The following is a 27,349-nucleotide window of genomic DNA, read 5'->3' as shown; positions in this document are numbered from 1 at the left end:
TGGCTCATGCCGGTGATGCCAGCACTGTGGGAGACCGAGGCGGGTAGATCATGAGGTCAAGAGATTGAGACCATCCTCGCTAACATCATGAAACCCTGTCTCTACTAAAAATTTAAAAAATTAGCTGGGCGTGGTGGCACGTGCCTGTAGTCCCAGCTACTCGGGAGGCTGAGGCAGGAGAATTGCTCGAACCTAGAAGGCAGAGGTTGCAGTGAGCTGAGATTGCGCCACTGCACTGCAGCCTGGTGACAGAGTGAGACTCCATCTCAAAAAGACTGAACCCTTGAACCTACCGGAGACTCCTTCATTTACAACCACATGTCGGATGCAGGAGACTCACAGCGCACAGCACAGCAAAGAAACACGGTACCTTAGAATAACGAGGACCCTGCCACCAGCAAATATTTGTCAGTCACCTAAGAGAAATATATTCAGCTGGGCCGGACTTCTTAACAACTGACTTATTCATCACGGGTTGAATGAAAAAGCCTTTAAGGGACCAAACAGAGCATCTATTGATGCCCCCATCAGCTGACAGCTTATTCGAATTAGCCCCAAATGGCAGCACAACTTTTCCGCAACAGGTTTTCATGTCCACAGGTTCCAAGGAGATCGCTGAATCCCTAACGCAGGTGCTGGAGCCCACTCGCTGCGTCCTCCTGGAGCCTGCGTTTGAATTTAAGTTAATGACTTAAGATCCTGTTTTATTTGGAGATGTTCCCAAATAAAGGGTATGAGGCGATGAGAGCCACGCCTGGGAACGGGGCCTGGTCTGCCTCTACTTGCTGGGTGCAGATACTTCTCTGCTTACAGCCAGGAAATGGGGAGGGTGGTGCGGGCGGGTGGGGGCATGTGGTCCGCCCTCCCCATCCTTCCAACGCTGTAAATCATCTGCTTGTTCTCTCTTTGGAGTCTTCTTGCACAATGGCTCTCACCACGCCTCTCTGGCCTACGCACCATTACATCACCCTCCTGGGTGCATCCGGACTTTCTAGCAACGGCTTTGTTTACTTGATTGAGTAAAGAGGAGTTGGCCTTTTTAACTTTTAAATTAGACCTTGCGCCTTTCTTGTGGGAAGTGTTTTCTCTCATGTTTGTAGAATCTAGGATGGGTGTTTTGTGTTTTCAGTTTTGATTTTTTTTTTTTTTTTTTTTGAGATGGGGGTCTCTGTCACCCAGGCTGGAGTGCAGGGGCACAATATTGGTTCACTGCAACCTCCGCCTCCCAGGCTCAAGTGATTTCCCTGCCTCTGCCTCCAGGGTAGCCGGGACCGCAGGCACATGCCACCACACCCAGCTTTTTTTTGTATTTTTGGTAGAGACGGGGGTTTCACCGTGTTGGCCAGGCTGGTCTCGAACTCCTGACCTCAAGTGATCTGCCCACCTTGGCCTCCCAAGTAGTTGGAACTATAGCTGTGTACCGCTATGCCGGGCTAATTTTTGTATTTTGGTTTCACCATGTTGCCCAGGCTGGTGATTTTTTTTTTTTTTAAAGCGTCGGCCTGGACTAGAGTGTAGTGGCATGATCATAGTTCACTGCAGCCTCAACCTCCTGGTCTCAGGCAGTCCTCCTGCCTCAGCTTCCCGAATAGCTAGGACTACAGGTGAATGCCACCACACTTGGCTGTTTTTCAGTTTTCTGTAGAGACAGAGTCTTGCTATGTTGCCTACGCTAGTGTGCCTCTGCCACCTAAAGTGCTGGGATTACAGGCAGGAGGCACCGCACCTGGCTCTGGGTGTTTGGTGAAGGAAAATAATTTGGAAGCAGAGTGGGAACAGAATCGAGTGAGCACGGGAGTGGGCAGGTGATCTGGATGGAAATGGTTGAGGGCTGGTTAGCATAATTGCTTAAGGACACCTGCTCAGGAGGCTGGGGTTTGATCTCGGCTCAGTCATTTGCCACCGATGGGTCTCTGGACTTGTTAAGTAATTGAGCCTCAGTGTTCATGTTTCTGAAGTGGAATTAAACCAGACAACATAGGAAGCGTACGTAGCCCGGAGGCCGGCACAGAATAAGCATGTAATAGATGTTATTGCTGCAGTTGGCAACAGGGAATCATTGAGAAGCTGGACTGTTCTTTGGTAATTAATAAGATCTCTCCTCCTTTTCTCTCCCTTTCTCTTCCTCCCTCTCCTTGATCACTTCTTCCTCTCTCTCCTCCTCCCATCTTTTTTTTTTTGAAACAGAGTCTTGCTCATCACCCAGACTGGACTGCAGTGGCACAGTCTCTGCTCACTGCAACCTCCGCCTCCTGGGTTCAAGCGATTCTCCTGCCTCAGCCTCCCGAGTAGCTGGGATTATAGACACCCACCACCACACCCAGCTAGTTTTTTTGCATTTTTAGTAGAGACAGGGTTTTACCATGTTGTCCAGGCTGGTCTCCAAACTCCCGACCTCAGGTGATCCACCTGTCTCAGCCTCCCAAAGTGCTGGGATTACAGACGTGAGCCACTGCTCCTGGCCTTTGTTTTTAAATAACCCAGAGATTGGAATGTTCCTTCTGTCTCCATGCTACAACGGGGAGTCCTGGATGAAAAATTGAGAATAGTTAACTGTTGTATAACCAAGTACATGCTGCCTTCCCATTGTTGTGGGCACAAAGAACAGAAGTCATTGAGATTCCTTTTTCTTTTCTTTTTTGAAACGGCAAGGTCTCACTCTGTTGCCCAGGTTTGAGTGCAGTGGTGCAATCACGGCTCACTGTAGCTTCAACCTCCCAGGCTCAAATGGTCTTCCCATCTCAGCCTCCTGGGTAGCTGGGACTGCGGGTGAGGCCACCATGCCCTACTAAGTTTTATTTTTTGTAGAGACCAAGTCTGGCTCTGTAATACAGTGATAATGTGTGAAGGAGGCTTGCATTGTCCCTGTGGATGAGGTTTGGAGAGGTCCTTATGACTTTCTTTGGCTGTGGACACCTTGAGCAGAATGATTTGTCTGAAGGTTGTTGGGGGCTGTAGGAACCAGATTTGGGAGTGGGCAGAATTCAAGGTGCTCAGGGGGCGGGAGGTGGGAGGCACTCAGGACATAATTGAAACAGTTGGTCAGTGTGCCTGCCTGCTCCCTCCCAGTCCCCCACCCCACGCCCCACTCTCCATCCCCCACCACAGCCAGAGTTTTACTCTTGTTGCCTAGGCTGGAGTGCAATGGCACGATCTCAGCTCACTGCAACCTCTGCCTCCCGGGTTCAAGTGATTCGCCTGCCTCAGCTTCCCAAGTAGCTGGGATTATAGGCATCCGCCACCATGCCCGGCTAATTTCTTGTTTTTTCAATAGAGACAGGGTTTCGCCATCTTGCCAGGCTGGTGATTTTAGAGTTTGGTTTTTTTTTTTTTTTTTTTTTTTTTTTTTTTTTTTTTTTTTTTTTTTTTTTTTTTTTTTTTTTTTTTTTTTTTTAAAGTAGTGTGGTCTCACCCTGTGGCCTGGCCTGGGATAGAGTGCGGTGGCGTGATCATAGCTCACTGCAGCCTCAACCTCCTGGCCTCAGGCAATCTTCTCGCCTCACCCTTCCAAGCAGTTAGGACTACAGATGCACGCCACCATGCCTGGCTGTTTTCAGACTTTTTTTGTAGAGGCAGAGTCTTGCCCAGGCTGGTCAAGAACTCCAGGTTTCAAGCAATCCTTCTGCCTCTGCCACCTGAAAGTGCTGGGATTGCAGGCAGGAGGCACCGCACCTGGGTCTGGGTGTTTTGTGAAGGAAAGTAATTTGGAAGCAGAGCCAGAACAGAATCAAGAGAGCACGGGAGTGGGCAGGTGATCTGGATTGAAATGGCTTAGGGCTGGTTAGCATAATTGCTTAAGGACACCTGCTCAGGAGTCTGGGATTTGATCTTGGCTCAGTCATTTGCTACCAGTTGATTCTGGGCTAGTTAAGGAACTGAGCCTCAGTGTTCATGTTTCTGAAGCGGGATGAATGAGACAACATAGGTGGTATATGTAGCCCGGAGGCCAGCACAGAATAAGCATGTAATGGATGTTATTGCTGCAGCTGGCAACAGGGAATCATTGAGAAGTGAGCTGGACTGTTCCTTTGGTAATTAACATAGATCTCTCTTTCTCCCTTTCTTTACCTCTCCCTCCCTTCCTCTCTTTTCATACCCCCTTTTATCCCCTCCCTTTCTCCCTCCCTCTTTTTATTTCCTTGTGTTTCTGGTTTTTTTTTTTTTAGACGGAGTCTCACTCTTATTGCTGAGGCTGGAGTGCAGTGGCACAACCTCCGCCTCCCGGGTTCAAGCGATTCTCCTGCCTTAGCCTTCTGAGTAACTGGGATTATAAGCACGTACCACCACGCCTGGATAATTTTTTTGTATTTTTAGTAGAGACCGGGTTTTACCATGTTGTCTCGAACTCCTGACCTCGGGTGATCTGCCCGCCTCAGCCTCCCAAAGTGCTGGGATTACAGGTGTGAGCTACCGTGCCCGGCCTGTCTTTATGTTTTTAAATAACCTAGAGATCAAACTGTTCCTGTCTCCATGCTACAACGGGGAGTCGTGGATCAAACATTGAGAATGGTTGACCATTGTAAAACCAGTACATGCTGCCTTTCCATTCTTGTGGGCACAAACAATGGACGTCATTATGATTTCTTTTTTTTTTTTTTCTTTTTTGAGACAGCAGGGAGTTGCCCAGGCTGGAGTGCAGTGGTGCCATCACAGCCCACTGCAGCTTTGACCTCTCAGGCTCAAATGATCCTCCCACCTAAGCCTCCTGAGTAGCTAGAACTACAGGCGAGAGCCCCCATGCCCTGCTAATTTGTGTATTTTGTAGAGACCAGGTCTCACTTTGTGGGCCAGGCTGGTGACTCTCTTTGTAATACACTGATTGTGTGAGGGAGGCCCATGTTGCCCTGTGGATGAGGCTTGGAGAGGTTTCTGTGGCTTGCTTTGCCTGTGGACACCTTGGGCAGAATGATTTGAAGAATGTTGGGGGCTATGGGAATCTCAACCCTGTTGAGAGTAGGCAGGATTCAAGGTGCTCAGGGGGTGGAGGCACTCAGGACATAATTAAAACAGTTGGTCCCTCGTGCCTGCTCTGAATAACACCTGCCTGTTCCCACCACATTACGTCACTAGCCTAAGAGTCAGCTCTTTGGAGAGAAGAAGGTTCTGTTGCCTGAGCCTAGCTCGTCTCTCGATTGTGGTGCAAGGGTGGGACAGAAAGCCTGGAGCCTCCCCAGGTGGGAGGAGGAGTTTCATTCAGAGACAGAGTCAGGCCGGGCGCCGTGGCTCAAACCTGTAATCCTAGCACTTTGGGAGACCGAGGTGTGTGGATCACTTGAGGTGTCAGGAGTTCGAGACCAGCCTGGCCAACATGGTGAAACCCGGTCTCTATTAAACGTATAAAAATTAGCCAGGCTTGGTGGTGGGTGGCTATATTCCCAGCCATTCGGGAGGCTGAGGCAGGAGAATTGCTTGCACCTGGGAGGCAGAGGTTGCCATGAGCCAAGATCTTGCCACTGTACTCCAGCCTGGGCAACAGAGTAAGACTCGGTCTCAAAATAAATAAAAAGATACAGGGTCTTGCTGTGTTGCCCAGGCTGGGGTGCAGTGTTAGAGTCATAGCTCACTGCAGGCTCTAACTCCTGGGCTCAAGCAGTCCTCCCAGTTTAGCCCCCCGAGTAACTGACTCCAGGTGGGCGTATGCTACTGCACCTAGCTGCCTCAGAAGTCATTTACCCAGTGTCTGTGTTGTCCTTCAGGAGAAGTTTGAAGTGCAGCACTCTGAAGGCTACCGGCAGATCTCAGCCTTGGAGGATGACCTCGCACAGACCAAAGCCATTAAAGACCAATTGCAGAAATACATCAGAGAGCTGGAGCAAGCTAACGACGACCTGGAAAGAGCCAAGCGGTATGCGGGGAAGGGGAAGGCAGGAGTGGGAGACTTCCTCTCCGCTTTTTGTCCCCAGCAGCTGGATACTTGGCCTTTGCTGAGTATAGGGAATTGAGCAGTGAGCAGAACAAAGCCGGTGCCCTTTTGACTTTTAGTGCCCTGGGGGAAATGGACAATAGTCGAAGAAGTGCAGTTTCATTACAGTAGCAAGGCTGGCAGCCCAGGGTGCTGTGGGGATGTGTAATAGGATATATTAATTTGACTGTTGGCCTGGGAGCGTCAGGCGAGCCTTACCAGACGAAATACCATTTAGGCTAAGACCAGAGGAATGAGTAGCCATGATCCTAGGAGGGGTGTGAGACAAGAACATTCCAGACAACACCAAACCTGTGCTAAGCCCCTAAGGTAGGGAAGAAGCGTGTTCAAAGAATACTTTTTTTCTTTTTTTTTTTTTTTTTCTTTTTTTTTTTTTTTTGAGATGGAGTCTCTCTCTCTCACCAGGCTGGAGTGCAGTGGCGTGATGTCGACTCACTACAACCCTTGCCTCCTGGGTTCAAGCAATTCTCCTCCTTCAGGCTCCCAAGCAGCTGGAATTACAGGCACATGCCACCATGCCTGCCTAATTTTTGTATCTTTAGTGGGGATGGGGTCTTACCATGTTGGCCAGGCTGGTCTCAAACTCCTCACCTCAGGTGATCAGCTCGCCTCAGCCTCCAGAGTGCTGTGATTACAGGGGTGTGAGCCACGGTGCCCAGTCCAGTGATTCCTAAACTGATGTTCTGTGATTTAGCAGAATAACGACTAACATTTATAGAATTGCTCTGAGCCAAGCAGTTTTGGATAAAACACTTGCTTTTAAAATTTATATATAAATTATATACAGCAAAATAAACAGATTTTTAAATTTATTTTTAGAGATAGGGTCTTGCTCTGTTACCCAGGCTGGAGTGCAGTGGTGCCATCATAGCGCATTGCAGTCTCAAACTCCTGGGAGCAAGTGACCCTTCTGCCTCAGCCTCCCAAAGTGCTGGAATTGCTGGCATGAGCCACCGCACCCGGCCTCCTCAGAGTTTTTTCTATCCCATTCTTTTTCTCCTGTCCATCTGGGACACCAGCTATACACATAACCTTTTCATATTGTCAGGCAGGTTCCTAAGGCTCTTCATTTTTTTTCCCTAATTTTTTTTGTCTTTGTTCTTCAAATTGAATAATTTGTGTGTATCCAGTTTCAAGTTGATAGATGCCCTCATCTCTCTCCAGTCTGCCATTACAGTGGATGAAATGTTGAATTTTCGATATAGTATTTTTAGATGTAGGATTTACATTCTTTTATAATTTCTGTTCTATTGCGGCTTCTTGACATCCTTGAGCATAGTTGTGAGAGCTGCTTTAAGGTCCTTTTGTGCAGTTTTAACATCTGGGTCACATTTTCTTTATACTCCAATGTAGAGGTTGTATTGTAGGCAGTGTGAATGGTATTTCCCACAGACTATTAGTTTTTTCTTTTTTCTTTTTTTTCCTAAAGACAGTCTTGCTCTGTCGCCCAGGCTGGAGTGCAGTGGTGCAATCTCTGCTCACTGCAACCTCCACCTCCCAGGTTCAAGTGATTCTCCTGCCTCAACCTCCGGAGTAGCTGGGATTACAGGTGTGTGTTACCACCTGCTAATTTTTGTATTTTTAGTAGGGATGGAATTTTGCCATGTTGGCCAATCTGGTCTCAAATTCCTGACCTGAGGTGATCCGCCTGCCTCTGTATCCCAAAGTGCTGGGATTATGGGCTTGAGCCACCGTACTCAGCCAGAGATGATGAATTCAAGTTCTTGATTTATTTGGTTTTCTTAGGTGGTTTACTTGGCTAAGCTTACAGCCCAAATTCTATCTCCCCTTTGATGGGCAGTAACTGAAATCTCTTTGCTTTTTTTAGCCGTAACTGGGCTGCTTTGTGTCTGCTCTGTGCACGTGTGGTTCGGGGGAGGCCAGAGATGTGGGAAGATACTATATTCAGAATGTGGGGTCCCCATGGTGCTAGATTTCTATCCCTGGAGCTTTAGGCAACAATCTTAAAAAGATGCGTACTTCACCCAGTGTTGTTCTGTTTTTCTAAGTGTTGTTTTCCAGTTCCTGGCAGTGCGCTCAGATCATTGTAAACATTTTACTCAGAATTTATATGAGGGTTGGTCTGATACAGGTTCCCTTGTCATTACCAGAAGTGGAAACTCCTTTCTTGTCAATCTGTAGGAGTTCTTTGCATACGTTTATTTTTTGAGATGGAGTCTCGCTCTGTCTCCCAGGCCAGAGCTGGAGTGCAGTGGTGTGATCTCAGGTCACTGCAACTTCTGCCTTTCTGGTTCAAGTGATTCTCCTGCCTCAGCCTTCCAAGTAGCTGGGATTACAGGTGCCTGCCACCACACCTGGCTAATTTTTGTATTTTTAGTAGAGATAGAGTTTCGCCACGTTGGACAGGCTGGCCTCAAACTCCTACCCTCAAGTGATCCACCTGCCTCAGCTTCCCAAAGTGCTGGGATTACAGGCTTGAGCCACCGTGCCTGGCCCTTTGTATATTTTAACTACTAATCTTCTCTCCTGCATTGAAAATAATTTTTTCCAGAGTAATCTTTTATCTATTGACTTTGTGGTATCATTTTTCATGCAAATATTTCCTTTTTTCTCTTTTGAAAAGAAATTTTATATATACATTTTCATTTTAGGTCATCAGTTATGTCTTTTTTTAAATACCTTCTAGGTTTGCAGACTTCACTAGGGGAAGTCTCCTTGGTTCTTGATAGTGCATGTGTTTTCTTTTTTTTGCAATATTTTTTAATTCATTTTTTTTACCCTTATTCCTTAATCTGCAGTGAATTTATTTTTGTATCTAGTAAAAGATAAAGGTTCCATTTTATTTTCTTTAGGTGGGTAGCCAAGTTGTGCTAGCAATATTAAACATTGCCTTTTTTTTTTTTTTTTTTTTTTTTTTTTGAGACTGGGCCTCGCTCCGTTGCCCAGAGTCGAGTGCCATGGTGCAATTACAGCTCACTGGAGCCTTGACCTCCTGGGGCAAGTGATTCTCCCACCTCAGCCTCCTGAGTAGCTGGGACTATCGGAATGTGCCACCATACCTGGCTAATTTTTGTATTTTTTGTAGAGATAGGGTTTCTCCATGTTGCCCAGGCTGGTCTCAAAGTCCTGGGCTCAGTCTGCCAGCCTTGGCCTCCCAAAGTGCTGGGATCACAGGTGTGAGTGACCATGCCCAGCCAATCAGTCTTTTTCTCCTGAATCGAACCGAGCTCTCATGTTAAACTCGCATATATTCTGGAATCTAATTCTGGATTCTCTATTTTCATCCAGTGTACAATTTGTGAAATACGATACCAATACCGTAATGACTTGATTACTCTGGCTTTACATACAATAGCATAAGATACTGTAGATTTCATATGTAAAGCCACATTCTGATTTCTGGCAAGCCACTGGCATACCATCATTTCCACCCCTATATCATTGATCAAAGCAAATCAAATGACCAAGCTAAGTCAAAGGGTGGGAAGGTACTTTCTGCCCACAGTGAGGCCATGGCAAGGGTGTGGACACAGGGAAGGGTGAAGAATTGGGGCCAATTACACAGTCTACCCAAAGAGGTAGTACGTTCACACGGTTCAAAAATAATATACAAAGAGGTAGGCGTTTCTTTAATAATTCAAGTAAATAAAAAGACATTCTTATTACCGCCCCCCCCCACTTTTTTCTTCCTCAGAAGAGCATTCTACACACACTGTTGTGTATCTTGCTTTTTCATGTAACAATAGAGCTTGAAGATCGTTCCTTACTAGGACAGAACATTCTTTTTTATTTTTTTTCAAATACCTAGTATTCTATTGTATGGTTGGTATTGAATAATACCATAATAATTTAGTCCCCTGTGGATGGATATCTGTTGTATTTCTGTTCTTTTGCAGTGATAAGCATTGCGGTAATGAACAGCCTTGCACGATGGATATCTGTAGGCTGAATTCCCAGAAGTGAAATTGCTAGGTCAGAGGATATATGCATATGTCATTTTGATAGATGTTGCTCAGTTATTTATAGGCTTGTACCAGTTTACATTCCCAATAGCTATGTGAGTCCCTGTTTTCCAAATAGCTTCACTAATAGAGTAGTTTTCAAACTTTGGACTTCTGCTAATTGAAAAGGTGAGAAATAAGTGCATTTCTGAGTTCACTGTCATATGCTTAAGAGCTCTTGGACTTCCTTCTTTAGGAACTCTATTGATCTTGGCACGCATATATGTGTGTGTGTATATGTGTATACATGTGTGTGTGTATATATATATATTTTTTTATGAGACTGAGTCTCGCTCTGTCACCTAGGCTAGAGTGCAGTGGCGTGATCGCGGCTCACTGCAACCACTGCCTCCCAGGTTCAAGCAGTTCTCCTGCCTCACCCTCTTGAGTAGCTGGGATTACAGGTGTGTGCCACCATGCCCGGGTAATTTTTGTATTTTTAGTAGAGATGAGGTTTCACAATGTTGGTCAGGCTGGCCTCAAACTCCTGACCTCGTGATCCGCCCACCTCAGCCTCCCTAAGTGCTGGGATTGCAGGGGTGAGCCACTGTGCCTGGCCAGCCTGTGTTTTTTCTAGATGGAGTATTGCTCCGTTGCCCAGGCTGGAGTGCAGTGGTGTGATCTTAGCTCACTACAACCTCCACCTCCTGGGTTCAAGCAATTCTCCTGTATCAACCTCCTCAGTAGCTGGGATTACTGGTGCATGCCACCATGCCTGGCTAATTTTTGTATTTTTAGTAGAGAAGGGATTTCGCTATGTTGGAGAGGCTGATCTTGAACTCCTGACCTCAGATGATATGCCCGCCTCTTTCTCCCAAAGTGCTGGGATTACAGGCATGAGCCATCTTGCCCAGTTGAGCTTGGCCTATTTTTACTGTTTTTGTTCTTGTGTTTTGAGATCGAGTTTTGCTCTTGTTGCCCAGGCTGGAGTGCTGTGGCATGATTTCGGCTCTCTGCAACCTCCGCCTCCCAGGTTCAAGCAATTCTCCTGCCTTAGCCTCCCCAGTAGCTGGGATTACAGGCATGGGCCACCATGCCCAGCTAATTTTGTATTTTTAGTAGAGACGAGGTTTTGCCATGTTGGTCAGGCTGATCTTGAACTCTTGACCGCAGATAATCTGCCCACCTCGGCCTCCCAAAATGCTGAGATTACAGGCATGAGCTGCCATGCCTGGCACTTGGCATATTTTAAAATTGGGTTGTTGATAATTTTTTTTTTCCGTGATTTTAGGAGATTTTTATATATTTGTGACATGAATTGACAATATTGGCAATATTGGGAGTTTGTCATTTGTTTCCAGCTTTGTCTGATGTATATTTTATTGTACAGAAGTTACTTGATTTGTTTTGAGTCAGTCTTGCCCTGTGGCCCAGGCTGGAGTGCAGGTGCACGATCTCGGCTCACTGCAACCTCCGCCTCCCAGGTTCAAGCGATTCTCCTGCCTCAGCCTCCTGAGTAGCTGGGATTACAGGCACCCACCACCATGCCTGGACTAATTTTTGTATTTTTAGCAGAGATGGGGTTTCACCTTGTTGGCCAGGCTGGCATTTGATTTCTTTGTAGTCAGATATCTTAGTTAGAAGGGCCTCTGCACTCCGAGGTTATATAAAGCAATTAGCCTGTGTTTTCTTGTAGTATTTTTGTTTCCTTCCTTTTCTTCTATTTTATTTTGTACTAAACATGCGTTGTTTTTGTTAATACAATTTGGCCAAATGCTGAATAGTTTAGTGTTAAAAATCAGATGAGGTAGAAGCCCAGTTCACCATTATAGAATAAATAAAGTTCTAGAGCACCAAAGTTTTATATATTTATGTTTTGAGACAAGGTCTCTGTCGCCCCTGCTGGAGTGTAGTGGGATGATCACCTCAGCCTCCCCAGTAGCTAGGACTACAGGCATGTGCCGCCATGCCTGGCTAATGTTTGTATTCTTTGTAAAGACTGGATTTTTCCACGTTGCCCAGGCTGCAAAGCTTTATTTTAAAGACTTGAAAATATTACAATTTTGTGCAAGTTTAATAGTTATATTGAGAAAGTTTGATAGTCTTCTCCAAGAACAAGAGTTTCTCAGCACCATTAGCTGTTTGATTGCTCTCATGGTCCTTCTATAGGTCCCTAAAACTAAACGACTCACTTTTAACTGAGGAGAGGCACTTTGTGTAAGAATAACCTTGAAAAGTATGCAGGACCTAATTGGAAGTAACTGAAAATTAAATACATTTCTAAAGGTTACTTTATTTCACATATGAGTACTAAGACGGCAAAAAGTTTTACAAACATTAAAATAGATTTAATCTAGTTTTACCCTTCCGTGGATTTTTTCATTTTATTTTTGAGACAGAGTCTTGCTCTGTTGCCCAGGCTGGAGTGCAGTGGTGCAATCTCTGCTTACTGCAGCCTCTGCCTCCCAGGTTCAACCGATTTTCCTGCCTCAACCTCTCGAGTGGCTGGGACTACATGCATCCGCCATCATGCCTGGCTAATTTTTCTATTTTTTTTAGAGATGGGGTCTCACCATGTTGGCCAGGCTCGTCCTGAACTCCTGACCTCAAGTGATCCACCCGCCTTGGCCTCCCAAAGTGCTGGGATTACAGGCACTAAATATGCTTTTATATATTAGTTGACAGAATTTCAACATATAAAGTACATAAAGCAGTTTTCACTCCAGTTATAACTAGCATGCTGATCTTTATTTGAAAGTAAATACTCAGGCCAGGTGAGATAGCTCAAGCCTGTAATCTGTCATCTTAGTACTTTGGGAGGCCAAGACTTGAGGATTGTTTGAGGCCATCCTGGGCAACGTAGACTCCGATCTCTAGAAACAAATTTAAAAACTAGCTGGGTATGATAGCTTATGCCTGTGGTTACAACTACTTGGGAGGTTGAGGTAAGAAGGTGAAAGGATTACCAGGCACGGTGGCTCACGCCTGTAATTCCAGCACTTTGGGAGGCCGAGGCGGGTGGATCACCTGAAGTTAGGAGTTGGAGACCAGCCTAGCAAAGATGATGATCTGTGAGGCCACCTTTGTTATAAATTAAACTCTTGTCTATTTCTGGACCTTTGGTTCCTTTGTTCTTATAACCAGTAGCATACAATTGTTCATTGTTGAGGCTTTATAGTAGTGTGTTCTGAGTCTCTGGTAGAATTAGTTCCCTGATCTCTTCTTTTACAGAGTTCTTTGGGTCATTCTTATTTCATCGTCACAGGTCTCTCAAATCAGTCCAATTTATTCCCCCAATAGAAACCTATTAAGATGGTGTTAAATTTATCAGTTTAACTTGTGGAGAACTAACTTCTGCGTGATACTGGGTCTTCCTCTATATATACTCAGCATGTCTGCATTTCTGCAAGCATTCTGTACCCTACATATTATGTGAATCTTTTACCTTTTTTGTTTGACATGTCAACCTCAGGGTCGTTTTAACTGTTTCTGGTATTGTACTCCAAAGTATTATCCCTTTGTTATTGATGGTAGTGTGTTTTTTTTGTTTTCGTTTGTTTTTTGAGACAGGGTCTGGCACTGTTACCTAGGCTGGAGTGCAGTGGCATAATCATGGCTTACTGCACCCCCGAGTTCCTGGGCTCAAGCAATCCTCCTACTTCAGCCTCCAAGTAGCTGGGACTACAGGCACACACCTTCATGCCCGGCTAATCTTTTTACTTTTTGTAGAGACAGGATCTCACTATATTACCCAGGCTGGTCTTGAACCCTGGGGCTCGAGGGGTCCTCCCACCTTGGCCTCCCAAAGTGCTGGGATTATAGGCACGAACCGCTGTGCCTGTCCCTTTGTTGTTTTTAAATGATACTGTGGTAACTTCATTCTATCCACTACTTCTAAAGACCCTGTGAGGGTAGGTACTCCTATGACTCCATATAGACATAGAAGGATATATTGAAGAAATAAACTGATGCAGCCATTGATCGGTGCAGTTACGAATTTTGTGATTGAAGGAACTGAGGATGAAGGAGATCGAGTTGTCCAGTGATACCCAGTGAGTTCTAGGAGGAGGAGCTGGGTGTTAACTCCTGGGTTCCTCTCCAAACATGTGCTTCTAACCACCATGGGATACAGTTAGCAGGATGTTAAAGGTCTGGGGACAGACAGGATCAATAATAAAAATTGCTGACATTTATAGATGTGTACTTACGTGTAAAACATCTGTTGTGTGCTTCCTGTATGATTTTTTTTTTTTTTTTTTTGGAAACAGTCTTGCTCTGTTGCCCAAGCTGGAGTGCAGTGGCATGATCTCAGCTCACTGCAACATCCACCTCCTGGGTTCAAGCAATTTTCCTGCCTCACCCTCCTGAGCACCTGGGACTACACATGTGCGCAATCATGCCCAGCTAATTTTTGTATTTTTAGTAGAGATGAGGTTTCACCACGTTGGCCAGGCTAGTCTTGAACTCCTGACCTCGAGTGATCCACCTGCCTTGGCCTCCCAAAGTGCTGGGATTACAGGCGTGAGCCACCACGCCCAGCCTGTATGACTTCTTCTTGCCACCCCTGCCCCACCACAACCCTTCAGGAAGGTACTACTACTACCCTTGCTTTGCATGAGAGAAAACTGAGGTGCAGAGAAGCTGGTTTTCCCAGAATCAAAGTAGATTGTTTTGTTACAGCACTTTGCAGTGCCTTTCCACAGTGTCTGTGCCCTTCACAAGAAGGGGTTGTGAGCAGGGCAGCTGGGCTGGTACTGCACATTTTGAACTTCCACTGAGAGGTTCAATATGATCTCTTCTACCTGCTTAAATGCATCTTATGCCCAGCACAGTGCCTGCTGCCTGTAATCTCAGTAACTCAGGAGGCTGAGGTGGGAGGATCGCTTGAGCCCAAGAGTTTGAGATTGCAGTGACCTGTGATTGTACCACTGAACTTTGACCTGAGAGACACAGCTGTGCCTTTTAAAAAAAAAAATCATGCTACTGTATGTGTTTTTTATTAGGTTATTTTTCTTTCTTTTTTTTTTTTTTTTTGAGATGGAGTCTCGGTTTGTTGCCTAGGCTGGAGTGCAGTGGCGCAATCTCGGCTCACTGCAACCTCCGCTTCCTGGCAATTCTCCCACCTCAGCCTCCCAAGTAGCTGGGATCACACTGCAACTGGCTAATTTTTGTATTTTTAGTAGAGACAGGGTTTTGCCATTTGCCCAAGCTTGCCAGGCTGGTCTTGGACTCCTGACCTCAGGTCAGCCACCTGCCTTGGCCTCCCAAAGTGCTGGGATTATAGGCATGAGCCACCGTGCCCAGTCATTATTAGGTTATTTTTAATGCTGGTTGGCATTGTGAGCTTGCCAGAGAAGATAGAGCATACTGCTCTTCTCACACATGCAGTCCTGATAGGGCTTTGGCTTGTTGCTGAGTGCTGTGTGGGCGGCACCTTATTTAATCCTCAGGACAGCCTTGTGTACCCCGTGAGCTATGATGAGTCCTATTATGCCGGTGAAGAGCCCATGCCCCAGGAGGTTAAGGGACTCAGCCCGCTCTGTGGCATCTAGGAGGTTTGGTGCTGGGACTTGTGTCCAGGTGTGTCTGACCCTTCACACCGCCTGGATCCGCAGTGCTAGAGGGATGCCTGCAGTTTGTCCTCGTGGATAACTCTGCTTTTCTCTTCCCCAGTGCCACGATCATGTCTCTCGAAGACTTTGAGCAGCGCTTGAATCAGGCCATCGAAAGAAACGCCTTCTTGGAAAGTGAACTTGATGAAAAAGAGAATCTCTTGGAATCTGTTCAGAGACTGAAGGATGAAGCCAGAGGTCAGGAAGCCTTGGTGTCTTCACCAGCATGGTCCCCATTCCGTGCCTGAGCAACATCTAGTCCCACAGCCTCTCCCAGCATTATCTTTACAGGGACCCTGCACCCTGCTCTGCACCCAGGATGTCTAGTCAGAGGGTGTGGGGCTGCACTGGGCAGACTCTTGCCTTGGGCCCTGGCCGGAGCTGAGAACAGTAAGACATGCAACCCTGTAAGGGCCCCTTATGGGTATTTAGAGAAATAGCTTTGGGGTTCACAGATGAAGTCCTTGTATTGGGGTTCTGCCTCTGGGCAGCAGAATTTCCAATTTCCAGAAAGATGCTTCCTGGTCTGTAATTCACACACACAGCAAACCATCCTGATGCTCAGTAGGAACAGAAGAGTGTTGTGGGGAGAGCCTGGCACAGTGACTCACACCTGTAATCCCAGTACTTTGGGAGGCCAAGGATCTCTCGAGCCCAGGAGTTCGAGACCAGCCTAGGCAGTATAATGGGACTCCATCTTTATGAAAAAAAATTAAAGATTAGCTGGGTGTGGTGACATGTGCCTGTAGTCCCAGCTACTCAGGAAGCCAAGGTGGGATGATCACTTGAGCCCAGGAGGTGGAGCCTGCCACGAGCTATGATGGCACCAGTGCACTCCAGCCTAGGTGACAGAATGAGACCCTGTCTCTTAAAAGATTTTGTGGGGAGAAATTTCTGGTGGAATTGCCAGCTAGCCTATTATTTCTGTGACTTGATGGCAACCGATATATTTGGGTTAGAACTTTGAAACCTCGTCAGCGTTTGCTGTTGAGCAGTTGGCACTTGCAGAGGTAGAATATTCAGACTGTAATCAGGCATTTGGCCAGGCACAGTGGTTCATACCTGCAATCCCAGCACTTTGGGAGGCTGAGGCAGGCGGATCACCTGAGCTCAGGAGTTCGAGACCAGCCTGGACAAGAGAAACCCCGTTTCTACTAAAAATAGAAAACATGAGCAGGGTGTGGTGGCAGGTGCCTGTAATCCCAGCTGCTCAGGAGGCTGAGGCAGGAGAATTGCTTGAACCTGGGAGGTGGAGGTTGCAGTGAGCCAAGATGGCATCACTGCATTCTAGCCTAGGTGACAGAGTGAGACTGTCTCAAAAAAGAAAAAAAAGATATTCATTAGTGGATTGTCCCAAGTTGTTTTTACCCTCTTTTTTTTTTTTTTTTTTTTTTTTGAGATGGCATCTTCCTCTGTTGTCCAGGCTGGAGTGCGGTGGTGCTATCTCTGCTAACTGTAACCTCTGCCTCCCGGGTTCAAGCAATTCTCCTGCCTCAGCCTTCCAAGTAGCTGGGACTACAGGTGTACGCCACCATGCCTGGCTAATTTTTATATTTTTTAATAGAGACGGGGTTTCACCATGTTGGCCAGGCTGGTCTTGAACTCCTGAGCTCAGGTGATCTGCCTGCCTTGGCCTCCCAAAGTGCTGGGATTACAGGGGTGAGTCACCGTTACCGGCCCAATAAATTGTTTATAACGTCAATTTGCTTTGTAATATGTAACCAGTAGGTGGGGGATGAAAAGTAAAAATTCCTAAGTTTAATAAAGTAGTTGTTCCTAGATGTCCATCAGTAATGAAGTGGTTAAATGAAGTACATAGATTTATTTTGTGAAATGTTAAAAAATTGTTAAAATGAACAATATTGTGGTAGAAAGATTGCCAAGGCTAGGCACAGTGGCTGATGCCTGTAATCTCAGTGCTTTGAGAGACGGACGCAAGAGGATTGCTTGAGCCTAGGAGTTCAAGATGAGCCTGGACAGCATAGTGAGACCCCATCTCTACAAAAATGAAAAGTAAAAATTAGCTAGGTCTAGTGGCATATGCCTGTAGTCCTAGCTACTTAGGAGGCTGAAGTGGGAAGATGACTTGAGCCCAGGAGTTCAAGGTTACCTTGAGCTATGATTGTGCCACTGCACCTCAGCCTGGGTGACTGAGTCAGACCCTGTCTCTAAAGCAAAAAACATTGCCAACACATACCACTGAAGGTGGGAGAGTAAGTCATACACAGGACAAGATACTGTATGTTTCCAGTAATGCTTAATAAAAAGTTTTCCTATTTTATGCTCAGTAGATATATATGTATGTATAAAGTTTATGTTTGAAAATGAGGAGAACAGCCAGGCACAGTGGCCAGACCAGCCTGGACAACATGGTGAAACCCCGTCTCTGTTTTAAAAAAAATTAGCCAGGCACAGTGGTGCATGCCTGTAATCCCAATTACTTGGCAGACTGAGGCAGGAGAATCACTTGAACCCGGGAGGAATTGGTTGCAGTGAGCCGAGATTGTGCCATTGCACTCCAGCCTGGGCAACAGAGTGAAACTCCATCTCAAAAATAATAATAATAATAATAATAATAATAATAATTCAGAGAACTGGTTGAAAGCTCTCCCGTATGTTATGGTGATTATGAGTGAGGAGCGTTTGGGGATAGTCTGGAAAGCATACTTTATTTTTGAGACAGTCTTGCTCTATCACAGAGGCTGGATTGCAGTGGCGTAATCTCAGCTCACTGTAACCTAAGTCACCCAGGCTCAAGCGATTGTCCTGCCTCAGCCTCCCAAGCAGCTGGGACTACAGGCACACACCACCATGTATGGCTAATTTTTTGTGTTTTTAACAGGGACAGGGTTTTGCCATGTTGGCCTCAAATTCCTGACCTCAAGCGACCCTCCCACCTCGACCTCTCAGAGTGTTGGGATTATAGGCATGAGCCACTGCGTCCGGCTTTTTTTTTTTTTTTTCCCCAGAGGTCTCACTCTGTCACCCAGGGTGGAGTGGCACAATCATGGCTCACTGCAGCCTTGACCTCTTGGATTAACGAGATTCTTGCACCTCAGCCTCCCAAAGTGCTGGGATTGCAGGCATGAGCCACTGCTCCTGGGCATACTTTCATTTAGTATTCTAAATACACTGCTATGTTGGAATTGTTTTTTCAATAATCAAAGCATTAGTGTGTCACTGTCATAGCTTTTTAAAAATCTGAAACTATTTTGTTAGTCGAGAAAAATCCTGTAGAGTTGCAAGTCTGCTAGGCAAGGTGCTGTGGGTTTCCCTTTATTTGGAGTTTCCACCTGGAGTGTTTCACCCCAGTAGGTCTTTTTTCTGAGCAGTATCTACTGTTGAACCTCTATACCTGCACCCCACCAACCCTAAGCAAGGGCTTAAATTCCCTTTTTGTTTTTTGAGACGGAGTCTTGCTCTTATCACCTAGACTGGAGTGCACTGGAGCAATCTCAGCTCACTGCTACCCTGGCCTCCCAGATTCAAGTGATTCTCGTGCCTCTTCCTCCTGAGTAGCTGAGATTACAGGTGCCTGCCACCATGCCCGGCTGGTTTTTGTATTTTCTTTTTTTTTTGCTACAGAGTCTCACTCTGTGGCCCAGGCTGGAGTGCAGTGGTTGGATCTCAGCTCACTGCAAGCTCCACCTCCCGGGTTTACGCCATTCTCCTGCCTAAGCCTCCCAAGTAGCTGGGACTACAGGCGCCCACCACCTCTTCCAGCTCGTTTTTTGTATGTTTTAGTAGAGACGGGGTTTCACCATGTTAGCCAGGATGGTCTTGATCTGACCTCATGATCCGCCCGTCTTGGCCTCCCAAAGTGCTGGAATTACAGGCTTGAGCCACCACGCCCGGCCTGGTTTTTGTATTTTCTATAGGGATGGGGTTTCACCATGTTGGTCAGGCTAGGCTCCAACTCGACCTTGGGTGATCTGCCTGCTTTGGCCTCCCAAAGTGCTGGCATTATAAACATGAGCCACGGCGCCTGGCTGAGGACTTGAATTCCTGAATCCTTTTCCTGGCACAGATTTGCGGCAGGAACTGGCCGTGCAGCAGAAGCAGGAGAAACCCAGGACCCCCATGCCCAGCTCATTGGAAGCTGAGAGGACAGACACAGCTGTGCAGGCCACGGGCTCTGTGCCGTCCACGCCCATCACTCACCGAGGACCCAGCTCGAGTTTAAACACGCCCGGGAGCTTCAGACGTGGTAAGAGGAGTGGGAATTGGAGGATTTTCTCGGTTCACAAAGTGTTTCTGGGTAAGAATCTGGGGTGGGTCCTGGATGTGTGATGATTTGCACCAGGCTCAGAGCCTGATTTACTCTCAGGCTTTGAGCAAAGAGTAGACGGGGATGTTCCCGGGAATGGGCAATTGAGATCAGTGAGGAGTGGGTGTGAGGGAGTAGTGGAGTCTGTGATGCAATGGGAGATGGAAACCCCACTCAGAGGGGGTGGCTGCCGCTCTGCAGCTAGAAGGAATGGCCCTTCATCTGCAGTTTTTCCATTCTTCAAAGCCAGAAATCCTCTTTTTTTGTTGTTGGTTTTTTTTGAGACAGGATCTCACTGTGTCACCCAGGCAGGGGTGCAGATCTTGGCTCACTGTGACCTCTGCATCATGGGCTCAAGTGATTCTCCCACCTCATTCTCCGGAGTAGCTGGGACTAAAGGCGCGCGCCACCACACCTGGCTAACTTTTGTATTTTAGGTGGAGACATGGCCTTGCCATGTCGCCCAGGCTACTATCAAATTCCTGGACTCAAGTGATCTGCCCGCTTCGGCCGATCCCAAAGTGCTGGGATTACAGCGTGAGCCATCGCGTCTGGCCCAAAATCCTCTTTCTGAATATAAAACCTCCCAAATTTGAAATGTCACTAACCAAATACAAAAAAGTAAAAAGCATTCTGTGGGTTTGGTAATGCATCTACCGAGAGCTAGACTCAGTGTAACCTGTGCTGCGTGGGTGGGAAAAAAAATCTGAATTCTCACCCTCTGCCGACAGCTTCCAGTCAGGCCTTTTACAGCAGATATTAATAACAAACAGTTATGGGGTGCTCAGTGTGTGCTGGCCACCCTACAGCCTTCGCCGCAGGCCCAGGATGCAAGTGCTGTCCCCGTTTGATGGAAATGAGGCCCTGAGTTAAGCAGAGTCATAAAGCAATTGAATGGCAGATGATTTGGGATTCAGACCCAGGCAGGCAGGGTCCAGATCTTACCCTGCCATCTACTGCCTCATCCCTTAGCTTGTCCCCTGGACATGAAGAGACCAGTGAGACTTGTAGAATCCCAGCGCCAGGGCCCTTTTGTTTTGAGATGGAATTTTGCTCTGTCACCAGGCTGGAGTGCAATGGTGCAATCTTGGCTCACTGCAACCCCTTCCTCCCAGGTTCAAGTGATTCTCCTGCCTCAGCCTCCCGAGTAAGCTTGGATTACAGGCACCCACTACCAAGCCTAGCTAATCTTGTATTTTTAGTAGAGAAGGGGTTTCACCATGTTGACTGGGCTGGTCTCAAACTCCTGACCTCAGGTAATCTGCCTGCCTCAGCTTCTGAAAGTGATGGTAGTGCAGGTGTGAGCTGTTGTGCCTGGCCCCAGTCTAGAGCCATTTTGCATACTTTATTTTTTTTTTAGAGACACAGTCTTGGTCTGTGGCCCAGGCCGAAATGCAGTGGTGCAATCTTAGCTCAGTGCAGCCTCCAACTCCTGGGCTTCAGTGATCCTCCTGCCTCAGCCTCCTGAGTAGCTGGGACTAGAGGCATGTAACTCCATGCCTCGGCCTCCAAAAGCACTGGGATTACAGGTGTGAGCTACCATGCTTGGCCGAGAGATTCTGCATTTCTAAGAGTTCTCAGGTGCTGCTGGTGCATGGACCCCACTTGGAGAAGAGAGGCTTGCAGAGCTGAACCCTTGTAAAGCTGGATCGTCCTGTCTATATATATATAGTTCTTATATCTATCACAGATGCCATTATGTTAATTTTAACTATATGGATTTCCTACAATTTCAAAAGGATTTGTTCTGGGTTTGTTTATAAAAGACTAATGTGGCTGGGCACGGTGGCTCATGCCTATAAATACCAACCCTTTGGGCGGCCGAGGTGGGAGGATTGCTTGAGACCAGGAGTTCATGATCAGCCTGAGAACATAGTGAGACCTTGTCTCTCTTAAAAAAAAAATTTTAAAAGGCCAGGCATGGTGGCTCATGCTGGTAGTCCCAGCACTTTTGGAGGCCAAGACGGGCAGATCATTTGAGGTCAGGAGTTCGAGACCAGCCTAGACAACGTGGTGAAACTCTATTAAAAATATAAAAATTAGCCGAGTGTGGTGGCACATGGCTGTAATCCCAGCTACTCAAGAGACCAAGGCAGGAGAATTGCTTGAACCTGGGAGGCGGAGGTTGCAGTGAGCCAAGATCACATCACTGCACTCCAGTCTGGGTGACAGCAAGACAAAAAAAAAAAAAGCTTTTAAAGACTAACATGTAAAAATAAATGTTTGTTGCAGTCATCACAAGGACTTGAAAAATTGGTTGTCATGTAGTCCTTGGGTGTGTGATGCAGTTAACTATGGAAAGAAATAGGGTAGCTTTTGGGATCCGAGGAAAGGCGTCAGCGCCCCTCCTGTCCTGTGGTTTGGGATCTAGTGATGTTAGTTCACGGACATGACTATAGGTTGGTTGGTGAGTTATATGCTTTTCCCTTTGCACACCCAGGCCTGGACGACTCCACTGGGGGGACTCCCCTCACACCTGCGGCCCGGATATCAGCCCTCAACATCGTGGGAGACCTACTGCGGAAAGTTGGGGTAAGACCGCACTTTCCTGGTATTTGGTGCCTTCCTACCTGTCTTTGAGGATGTGTGAAGGGGGATTGATCTAGTTCCTGCCCTCTCTTCTCTTTTTCTTTTTTTAAGAGACAGGGTCTTGCTCTGTTGCCCAATTCACTGCAACCTCAAACTCCTCGAACTCCTGGTCTCAAGTGATCCTCCTACCTTAGCTTCCCAAGGAGCTTGGACCACAGGTGTGTGCCACCATGCCTGGATGATGTTTTCATTTTCTGTAGTAATGGGGGTATCGCTGTGTTACCCAAGCTGGTCTTAAATTCCTGGCCTCAAGTGATCCTCCCAGGTTGGCCTCCCAAAGTTGTGGGATTACAGGCATGAGCCAATGCGTCCAGCCCCTTTCATAGCAATGTGGTGAGTTTTAGATGTGGCTGCTCCTTTAGAACTTTCTGTGGGAGTTACTACCAGACACTCAGAGCTCTGACTCTAAGCATTACTCTGAACTCTGTGTATGTCTCTTTCCTTTTACCATTTTTCCTCTAGGCAGTTTGGGAAATTAAGATAATACCTGTGTTTTTTCCTTAATTTGAAAAACTGAGGAGTGTTTAGAAACTGCCTTCTCTTTTGGCTGGGTGCAGTGGCTGATACCTACAATCCCAGTAGTTTGGGAGGGTCACTTAAGCTCAGGAGTTTGACACCAGCTCGGGCAATATGGTGAAACCCCCTGCCCCGACTTGCCTCTACAAAAATGCAAAAATTAGCCAGGGCTGGTGGTGCATACTGGTGGTCCCAGCTACTCAGGAGGCTGAGAGGTGGCAGGATTGCTTGAGCCTGGGAGGTGGAGGCTGAGTGAGCTGAGATTGCACCACTGCTCTCCATCCTGGGTGACAGCACAACATTGTCTCAGAAAAGGAAAAAACTGCCGCCTTTTTTTTTTTTTTGGTTGTTTCTCGGGGTTTAAGAGAATCTTGACACTTTGGGAGGCCGAGATGGGTGGATCACCTGAGGTCAGGAATTCAAGACCAGCCTGGCCAACATGGTGAAACCCCATCTCTATTAAAAATACAAAAATTAGCCAGGCGTGGTGGTGGGCGCCTATAATCCCAGCTACTTGGGAGGCTGAGGCAGGAAAATTACTTGAATCCAGGGGAAAAAGGTTGCAGTGAGCTGAGATTGTGCCACTGGGTGACAGAGTGAGACTTGATCTCAATCAATCAATCAATCAATCAATCAATCTTGAAAGCCTAAGGTAAAGAACTTGGCCTTTCAGCTTTTATGTTAATTACAGGGAGGGATCCTTTTGTGCTTAAGCAATAACATAGGTATTCTTTGTAGTTTATTTTTAAAAATGATTCCTGGAAGGCCACATAATTTAACTCCTACCAAGTTGTCACTGTACACAGTGTATTCATAGCCACAACTTAGTAGAAGCTTGCAACTCATTTCTTCTGTGTTTTTAGTCCTGGCTTTTGGCTGCCTGGTTTACTATTCTAGAAACAGGTCCGCGTTTCGATATTTAGCCTAGTTGGAGTATAGAGAAGCCTGGGGTGCTGTCAGTGTCCTTCTGGTTTCCTCAGGGTCTGTTGAAGCCAGACCAAGTCCTTGTCAAACTTCTGCCATTCTGCAGAGGTTTAACAAGGTAAAGATGAAGGATTCCAGAAGTGGATTTCCTACTTTCTACGAGTGGAATTGGATAATTGGTTAGGTTAGTGATTTTCCAGAAAGCTCCCATTTTTTTCAATTCTTTGTAATTAAATATTTTTTCATTAATTTTTTTTTGTGGAGCATGATTGTGCATAGTCCTAGCTATTCAGGAGGCTGAGGTGGGAGGATTGCTTGAGCCTGGGAAGTTGAGGCTGCAGTGAGCTATGATCTTTTTTCCAGGAAGCTCCCAAACATTTTAAAAAATTGTTTGTAATTAAAAGATTTTTGCATTAAAAAAGTTTTTTTATTAGCTGGGCATGATTGCGGACGCCTATAATCCCAGCTGCTCAGGAGGCTGAGGTGGGAGGAATTGGTTGAGCCTGAAACGTTGAGTTGTGATCTCACCAGTGCACTCCAGCCTGAGTGACGCAGTGAGACCTTGTCTAAAAAAGTTTAAAAAAAAAAAAAAAAACAGATGGGATCTCACTTTGTGACCCAGGCTGGTCTCAAACTTGTGACGTCAAGGCATCCTCCTGCCTTGGCCTCCCAGAGTGCTGGGATTACAGGTGTGAGCCATTGTGCCCAGCCAGCTCCCAAATACTTAAGGTGCTTGGTTCTGAGACTGGCATATACGTTGGATTCTTCTTGGGGTCCCACCTTGGAATTCCAGTGCACAGCAGTTTGAGAACCACTGTCTGGGGTTCGTTCTTCTGTACAGGCTCCGGTAAGACAGAATAGTCCTTGCCTATAACTTGAGAGATAAAAGTGTATTTCTGTCCAGGCACTGGAGTCCAAACTCGCTTCCTGCCGGAACCTCGTGTACGATCAGTCCCCAAACCGAACAGGTGGCCCAACCTCTGGGCGGAGCAGCAAGAACAGAGATGGTGGTGAGAGACGGCCGAGCAGCAGCAGCGTGCCTTTGGGTGATAAGGGGTCAGTACCTTCTAATAAACCTCTCGCTTGCGGGGAGAACCCGCCTGCCCCAGGCAAGAAACACTCACCCCCAACCCACAGCCGTGTGTCTTTTTAAATTATAGGATGATTTCAGCAAACCTTATCCTCTGCTCCCTGCAGGCAGCATTAGGTGGTGTCTTGTGGCTTGGACAAAGGGCTAGAGAGAGGGTCTTGTTTTGTGAGACAGGGTCGGTCTCTGTCACCCAGGCTAGACTACGATGGCAGGATCATGGCTTACCCTCTGCCTCCCGGCTCAAACAGTCCTCCCACCTCAGTCCCCTGAGTAGCTGGGAGTATAGGTGTGTGCCACCATACCCGGCTAAGTTTTTTTTTTTTTCTAGACACACGGTTTTGCCATGTTGCAGAGTTTGGTTTCAAACTCTGAACTTCAAGTGCTCCTCACCCTTCATCCTCCCAAAGTGCTGGGACGACAGGTGTGGGATACCATGCCTGGCCAAGAGGGTCATTTTTGTCATTTGATTCTACAGCTGCTACTCATGGTTACACTGAGAATGTCTTGTATAAAACCCTTATTTGGGTCAGGTGTGGTGTCGCACGCCTGTAATCCCAGCAGTCTGGGAGGCCAAGGCAGGTGGATCACTTGAGGTCAGGAGTTCACAACCAGTCTGGGCAACATTGGTAAAACCCCATCTCCACCAAAAAATAGAAAATTAGCCGGGCATGCTAACATGTGCCTATAGTCCTAGCTACTTGGGAGGCTGAGGAAGGAGAATCCCTTGAACCCTGGAGGCAGAGATTGTAGTGAGCCAAAATTGTGCTTCTGCACAGCATCCTGGGTGACAGAGCAAGACTCCATATCAAAAAGTTAGCAATTAATTAAATAAAAATAAAGCCCTTATTTGGGGAATTGAGCATCAATCACGGCTCTGTTTCCCCTGAAGATTTTTTTTTTTTTTGAGACGGAGTCTTGCTCTTGTCGCCTAGGTTGGAGTGCAGTGGCATGATCTTAACTCACTGCAACCTCTGCCTCCCAGATCCAAGCAATTCTTCTGCCTCAGCCTCCTGAGGAGCTGGGATTAAAGGCATGTGCCACCACGCCCAGCTAGTTTTTTGTATTTTTAGTAGAGACTGGGTTTCACCGTGTTAGGATGGTCTTGATCTCCTGACCTTGTGATCCACCCACCTTGGCCTCCCAAAGTGCCGGGATTACAGGCATGAGCCACTGCAACTGGCCTTTTTTTTTCCTTTTTAAATCTGTAGAACCTTTGAGAAACTGGCACTAACTTCTAGCCAGACTGTGTTCCTGAAACCAGCCACCCGATGGGACAGCGCAGTTCTGACCTCTAACAGTGTCATTGATTTTCTTGCCTAAAGAAAATCAGGGCCAGGCACAGTGGCTCGCACTTGTAATCCCAGCACTTTGGGAGGCTGAGGCCAGCAGATCAATTGAGCTCAGGAGGTTGAGGCCGCAGTGAGCCATGTTCCCAGCTACTGCACTCCAGCCTGGGTGATGAAGCAAGGCCTTGTCTCAGGGGAAAAAAAAAAAAAAAGCGGGGGGCAGCTTTCAGATTCAGGAATTCTGCAAGGTGTGTGACTACCATCTCTCTGGGCCCCAAGCCATTGGAATTTGATGGGTTTGTAGCAGACACGCAGACACGTGGCAGGAAACTAAGAATTTTTTTTTTTTTTTTTTTTTTTTGAGACGGAGTCTGGCTCTGTCGAAACTAAGAATCTTTTCCATGGCATGCATATAACTTTCAGACCTTTACACGTGGATTTTTAGGCCAGGTGCAGTGGCTGAGACCTGTAATCCCAGCACTTCCAGGAGGCAGAGGAGGGTGGATCACTTGAGGCCAGGAGTTCACAAGACCAAACTGGGCAACATGGTGAAACCCTTTCTCTACTAAAAATATGAAAATTAGCCAGGCATGGTGGCGGATGCCTGTAGTCCCAGCTACTCCAGTGACTGAGGCACAAGAATCACTTGAACCCAGGAGGCGGAGGTTGCAGTGAGCCAAGGTTGCACCACTGCACTCCAGTCTGGGCAACAGAATGAGACTCTTTCTCAAAAAAATAAATTTAAAATTAATTTTCTGTTTTTTTTTTTTTTTTTTTTTCTCTATGAGACAAGGTTTTGCTGAGTCGCCCAGGCTGGAGTGCAGTGGTGCGACCATAGCTCACTGCAGCCTCATCTTCTTGGGCTCAAGCCATCTTGCCTCAGCCTCCCAAGTAGCTGGGACTGCAGGTGCACACCACTACCCCTGGCTAATTTTTTTTATGTTTTATAGAAAGTCTTGCTGTGTTGCCCAGACTGGTCTCAAACCTCCTGGCTTTGAGTTTGAGAATATACCTCTGAGACTGTAGTCTGCTTCTCATTGAGATTTCTAGAGGTGAGTTTTCGGGTTGATTTTCCAGGCGATCCTCCCACCTTGGCCTCCCAAGCACTGGGGATTACAAACATGAGCCATCATGCCTGGCCTTTTTTTTTGAGACAGAGTCTCGCTCTGTCCCAGGCTAGACTGCAGTGGCGTGATCTTGGCTCACTGCAACCTCCACCTTCCGGGCTCAAGCGATCCTT

The 27,349-nt window shown here is 46.8% G+C and overlaps 1 protein-coding gene across 9 annotated transcripts in view; it reads left to right on the top strand.

Moving 5' to 3' along the window:
• NDE1 (nudE neurodevelopment protein 1) overlaps positions 1-27,349 on the top strand; it is a 90,467-nt gene that overhangs the window by 28,294 nt on the left and 34,824 nt on the right. For 8 of the 9 annotated variants that reach the window (XM_017871731.1, XM_017871727.1, XM_017871722.1 and 5 more), the window contains exons 4-8: positions 5,697-5,845; positions 15,499-15,635; positions 19,465-19,644; positions 22,145-22,236; positions 24,638-24,789. In XM_017871731.1, coding sequence (XP_017727220.1) covers positions 5,697-5,845; positions 15,499-15,635; positions 19,465-19,644; positions 22,145-22,236; positions 24,638-24,789 — 710 coding nt within the window. Of the gene's footprint in view, positions 1-5,696; positions 5,846-15,498; positions 15,636-19,464; positions 19,645-22,144; positions 22,237-24,637; positions 24,790-27,059; positions 27,191-27,349 lie in introns of those variants that run through there. The other variant, XM_017871729.1, reaches the window with a different exon arrangement.

The sequence above is a fragment of the Rhinopithecus bieti genome, unplaced genomic scaffold, assembly GCF_001698545.2.
Source record: "Rhinopithecus bieti isolate Rb0 unplaced genomic scaffold, ASM169854v2 scaffold_6876, whole genome shotgun sequence".
NCBI classification, from domain to species: Eukaryota; Metazoa; Chordata; class Mammalia; order Primates; family Cercopithecidae; genus Rhinopithecus; species Rhinopithecus bieti.
The sequence above is the reverse complement of the archived record's forward strand: the minus strand, read 5'-3'. Positions and strand labels throughout refer to the sequence as shown.